The following is a 5620-nucleotide window of genomic DNA, read 5'->3' as shown; positions in this document are numbered from 1 at the left end:
ATCAAAGTGCAGAGAGTAAGAGAAAAGAACTCAATAAATTTATACTGGTTCACTCTTTTTAAAGAGTCACATCCAGTCTCACCTCACACCGAGGTGGATTTCACAAAGACAACACAATTTCTTTACAAGATATTACAAACCTGTTCTTGAACACAACAAGAACATAAACTTTTCACTGCAACACCTTCTCACAACTGAGAAACTTACCAAGAAAACCTATATTGGTCCCAGTCTAATACAAAAATACAATAAAGTATAAAAAAAAAAGAATTAACCTAAACAGTGAATCAAGAAACACAACTGAATCTTTTAATATCACCGCAACAATGAAATATATTTGGCTTCAAACAAGATGACGAGAGTTTTGCTCTAAGAAAAACCTCAAAGAGCTTTCGAAAAACGATTTCTCATAAAAACTTGATTCCAAAAGCTCTTAATCTGAAGAAAAATCGAAAGTATGTATCTTAACCTTTTTCCAGAAACAATGCAGACCCTTCTAATAGAGAATTAACAAAAACAAATTTAATAGAAAGATGTAGTTAAGTAAATCAATCTATTAAAAACTGGAAGATATTTGATTATTTCACTAAAAAAATATATTTTATATAAAACAAACTTCTCTTATATAAAAAGAATTCAAACTGAAAACATTTCTTATATAACACATTAAAACATGATTTTCAGTATATGAAACATATTTCATAATTATATTCAATTGATGTAAAAATTTATAGATTGAAAAACTGTAACTTTCCATAAATCTATTTAAAAATAAGTTAAAAAACTTTTTAACTAGTTAAAAACATTGTTTTTGGATTCATCATCATCATCTCTTTAAAGTAAAAGATAAAATTAAAGACACAACTAAATTACCTAGACACCAAAGCTTCATCAAACACTTTCACCAAGGCTTCATCAAACACCAATGTTGAATCATTTAGATGTTCAACAAGTTGTGTTTGACACGATGCATTATATGAAAAAGTTTTACTGATTGTTTTAAAAACCAAATCATCATCTTAGCACCACTAATCAAATAATGTTTGCGAAACAAATTTAAATTTAATTAAATCACAATTCGAAAGAAATTTTGAAAAGATAGTCTAAAAGATAGAAAAGATGTTTTAAAAAGATAATAAGTCTGACTAGTTAACTTTTTTCTATTTATAAACTATTTACTTAAACAATAAAATATTTATACTTCATAAATTTTTATTCTTAAATAAGTTTCTAGGTCCCTACACCGATTCACAAAGAAAAATTCGTATATCTTAAAATAACACAATTAAATTTTAATTTTAAAATATATAATGAAAAAAAAACATTTTATTGACATATTTCGTTTTAACTTTTTTTTTATTAAAATCAGAATCTTACTTTAAATGGATTGAAATGTTATTTCAAATTAATTATTTATATTTCACCCAATTAGTTTTTATTCGGCATTTATTATATTTTAAAAATAACCTTTCTCTATTGATAATGGAAAAAATAATTAAAAACTAAAAACAATAATATCTACAATCTTGTTTTAAATAAATAAATATTTTTTTTAGTTATTGGTAACTCCTATTACAGTTTTTAAGAAAAGAAAAGTTAAAATATTCAACAATAATGTTTATCCGAATACAATACAAGGCCCTATCCTCTAGTTGTCTCTATATATAAATATATAGATATTTAAATACATATGTACTAACTTTATTTCTATAAATTTATATATAATAATAGTACTTAAAAAGTCATAATAATTTTAGAAAAGTAATTGATCAGAAATTTAATATTTGTTCATGAGGGAGTTTATATTTTTATAAATAAAATTGTTATAAAGTAACATTTTTAATATTTTTAAATAACCTTTTTAACCTAATATTTATTTTTATAATTTTTTTCACTAATTTTTCGGTAATTAATAAAATTATACTTTAATAATTTGTATATAATTAAAGATTATATTCAGACCAAAATACTGTGTAATATAATTTTAAAAAAAATCCAGTTACTTTAGTTAATTTATTTTTTGAAGTGGCATGCGTAATTGTTAGTGATTATAAATACATGACAAAAAAATATGTTTTTGTAAATACCATTTTGAACCATTTATTTAATCAAATTTAAATTAACTTAAATAATAAAAATAAAACTAATTTATTAGCAAAATTAAATTAATTCATACATAAAATATCACAACCATCTAGTTCTTATCTCAAAATAATAACCAGATATAAAATTAAGAAAACTATAAACATACGGTAATTTTTCTATTATACTAGAATTAATTTATATTTAAGCAGCTTAATCTAATGATGCAATAATTATCTATTATAAGGAATTTTTTTTCTTCCAACAAATATGTATCACTGTCATCTTCTATTTCTGCAAAAAAAAATTATTTTAACATGTTTTAGTAATTAAGAACAAATTTTCTCTCTATATAATATATATATATATTAACATGAAAATAAACTCAGACCCGATCAAAACGTTCAAGCTTCTTTCTATACATACTAACTTCTTGTTAAGGTCACTCACTCACTCACTCACTCAAGGAGTTCTCTCTCTGTGACGGGTTAGTCTCTCTTATCTCTGAATTTTTTCTTTACTCCTAGGGTTTCTTGATTCGTGTGTTTTTTTTTAATTATTTTTCAACAGAATAATAATAATGATAAAAGTTGTCAATTGCCGTAATAATTGTCTTCAATGTTTTATGATTATGATTAGTATAAATGGAAGCCTAATTAGCTATAATATATACTTGGTTTTTGGTGAAAAGGATTTCAAATTCACAAGCTCAAAACTTACTCTTACATGGAATTAGGCATTCATGAGAGATCCAAAACAAATTTCTTTGATTCCAATAAAGTGGTAGAAATGAGAGACATCCCAATATTATTGGATAGGACACCAATGACATGTTGGAACAGTGGATAGAGTTTAACCTAGAGGATTACTGCACAGGTTTGAACTGCAATCAATTTTATTTGCAGCTATTCAAACTGACCTCTTGGCGTTAGAGAGTCTCCCTGTGGAGGGTTACCCACCAAACGGGAAAGTGGTGCCAAGGGAATTTGAACCCACCCATGGAGAAGGTGGGAGTTTGTTCTAGATCTTTGACCTCTTATCCAATCTACTTTTGAGACCTAGTTCATTTTATTGATTGTATTAGTAGGTGAAAAAAAGGGTGTTTTAGATTTTCAATATCTTTGTACAAAGTTACTTGTGTATTTTTTGTTCATAATTTTTTTAAGTCAAGTTTTATGGCATCCCTTGTTGGAGGTCCAGAATATCATTATGAGATTCATGTACCTGATCTGGTGACGAGGGTAGTTGGGGGTTAAAAGAATGTTTTGTTTTTGTTTTGTTTCTTGGCGGTTCTGAATAATTGTAGTTTTCCTATTTTTTTCTCTCAGCTTTTCTATTTTATTCCTTTTATGGATATACCATGTTCTGGAACTGCAACTGCGGCTGTATTTATCTATATTTCCTGCTATAAAGATCACAATGAAACTGGGATTTCAACATAAACCTTAGGATATACTAAATGAAATTGAGCATAGGGTGTGCTTCCAATAGATTTCACCAGCATAGCCCATGGTTAAATCTTTAGGACGTGTTAGTTCTTTACTTTTTGTTGTCAATGTTAGAGCCCATACTATTTTTACTTCATTGATGACTATTATTTTTTAAGTTCTATACCTGTTGCATAAACAAAGGAAACTTGCAGTGTATCTTTTCAGTCTAAGTTTCCAGTAAAAGAAAAGGATGTCAAGTGGAGCAAGATACTGGTGTTACTCATGCAGACAGCCAATCAGGATTGCCGGGAGGGCCATTTGCCCTTACTGCAATGAAGGCTTCTTGCATGAACTTAATGACATGCGAGGAGTAGTGGAGCGAACTGGGTTTAGATATGCTGTTGATAACTTCACGAGGCAGATAATGGGTGGTAGATACATAAATTTTGGTACTGGGATTAGGAGATCTGGTTCTAGCCAACCTCCTGAACGGACTTGGAGTGTGTTTATGTTTCCTAGTCAAGAGTCAAGTTCTGATCCAGAAGAATTCTCTTATCAACACATTACAAATTACCAGTTTGGTGCATCACAATCTTCAATTAATGCATTGCCAACTATTAAGATCACACGTGAGCACCTCAACTTTGATTCACTGTGTCCTGTTTGTATAGAAAGATTTGAAGTGGGTTCTGAGGTCAGGAAGATGCCATGTGACCACATTTACCACTCAGACTGTATTGTTCCATGGTTAGTTCGGCATAACTCGTGTCCTGTTTGCCGTAGTAAGCTTCCTCCTGAAAGACATTCTAGTTCTCGTGGTCGTGGTACTCAAATTTGGGGCGGATGGAATGCCAGTGATAATAATAGTGACAATACTATCTCTAGAGGCAGGGAGAATAGACCACTGAACAATGGATGGAGAAACCTACTGTCATTTTTTACTTTTTGTAGCCATTCTGTTGTTCTAATTCAGATACTTAATCGTTTCTGCTGAGACTAGAGATACTACTCTTCTACAACTCTTTGACCAGAACACTGGCAGAAATTAACCAAGTTTCATTATGTCTCCTGGACAAAGGGTAATTGACTGTCAAATAATGCTTGTGATCTGAATATGTGCAGGCTGTGCTTTTAACTAGATACTAGATCCTACAAGTATGTGAAAAATGTTTGTAAATACAAATATTATTGGAAGCAATTTCCTTTTTGGATTTTCTGTAGCTTAGATGTTTTCAACGTTGGTGCAGCGGTAATTTGCAAGATCCTTTAAGGATGTGTTTGGGAGATGGCAGGTGAAGGAATCAAAGGGGAAGGAAAGGGGCTTAGCCTAAATACATATGAATTGTCCTCAATTATACCCTCCTTTGATATTCTTGTATTTTCTTGTCTTACCAACTTATGGGAACAAACATACCACTTAACAAAATTGTACATGCATGCAATGCAATGATAAACAGAAAAATGTAGGACCACAAGAATACACTTACCATGAGTTTAGATGAAACTTTTATATCATCTTTGAATGGAAATATGTTTAATTTTTCTTATATTACTGTAATCATCAATATTTGCATAGATTCTCTACTCTAACATTGATTAGTTAATTAGCAGAAAGAGAAACTTAGATAAGAAATCAGAAGTATTGTTAGGAGGGCAAAATGTGTTAACAGGGTCTGTCAAATCTCAAATACCCTGCTTATATTTTTCTCAGTCTGTCTTCGAGACTGAACCGAAAGAATATACCATCTTTTTCTTGTTTTCATTATACTTTCCTTCGTTTCTCTTTTACATGTTAAACCAGTTCTATCACTCTCTACACGTTTTTCATTGCAGCTTATTCCTATTCTGTTTTACAAACATTCACATTTGTTATAGCTCTACTTGCTATTGGTGCAGCTTATTCTTCCGAATTTCAATTTTTTGGAGAATTACCACAGTTTGAGAGCTGCTATCCATTATGAATCAGAGGTATTAAACATAATGCAGTCCTACTAAATGCTTAAAATCATGCATAACTTTACCATCAATAGATAGAGTGGAACTAAGTGTAATCCCTTTAAGTAAACACTTTATCTATTATCCAAAAAATATATAAAGTTTTTGTGCTG

The 5620-nt window shown here is 29.7% G+C and overlaps 1 protein-coding gene across 4 annotated transcripts; it reads left to right on the top strand.

Annotated features, from left to right (window-relative positions):
• Nucleotides 1-2460: 2460 nt before the first annotated feature.
• LOC137830961 (probable E3 ubiquitin-protein ligase RHC1A) lies at nucleotides 2461-4928 on the top strand. 4 transcript variants are annotated; one of them, XM_068638400.1, is made up of 3 exons: nucleotides 2469-2569; nucleotides 2988-3089; nucleotides 3738-4928. In XM_068638400.1, the coding sequence occupies exon 3, from the start codon at nucleotides 3763-3765 to the stop codon at nucleotides 4504-4506; it is 744 nt and encodes a 247-aa protein (XP_068494501.1). In that variant the 5' UTR covers nucleotides 2469-2569; nucleotides 2988-3089; nucleotides 3738-3762; the 3' UTR covers nucleotides 4507-4928. The 4 variants fall into 4 exon arrangements, with proteins under 4 accessions (XP_068494498.1, XP_068494500.1, XP_068494501.1 ...); XM_068638398.1 differs by having other exon boundaries at nucleotides 2470-2569; nucleotides 3725-4928; XM_068638397.1 differs by lacking the exon at nucleotides 2988-3089 and having other exon boundaries at nucleotides 2461-2569; nucleotides 3725-4928.
• The last annotated feature ends 692 nt before the right edge of the window (nucleotides 4929-5620 follow it).

This window comes from Phaseolus vulgaris, chromosome 6 (genome assembly GCF_000499845.2).
Source record: "Phaseolus vulgaris cultivar G19833 chromosome 6, P. vulgaris v2.0, whole genome shotgun sequence".
Lineage (NCBI taxonomy): Eukaryota > Viridiplantae > Streptophyta > Magnoliopsida > Fabales > Fabaceae > Phaseolus > Phaseolus vulgaris.
This window is presented reverse-complemented; position numbering and strand designations above follow the sequence as displayed.

Coding starts and splice junctions, on each gene's coding strand:
- LOC137830961 (XM_068638397.1), top strand. CDS start 3,763: ATGTCAAGTGGAGCAAGATACTGGTGTTACTCATGCAGACAGCCAATC.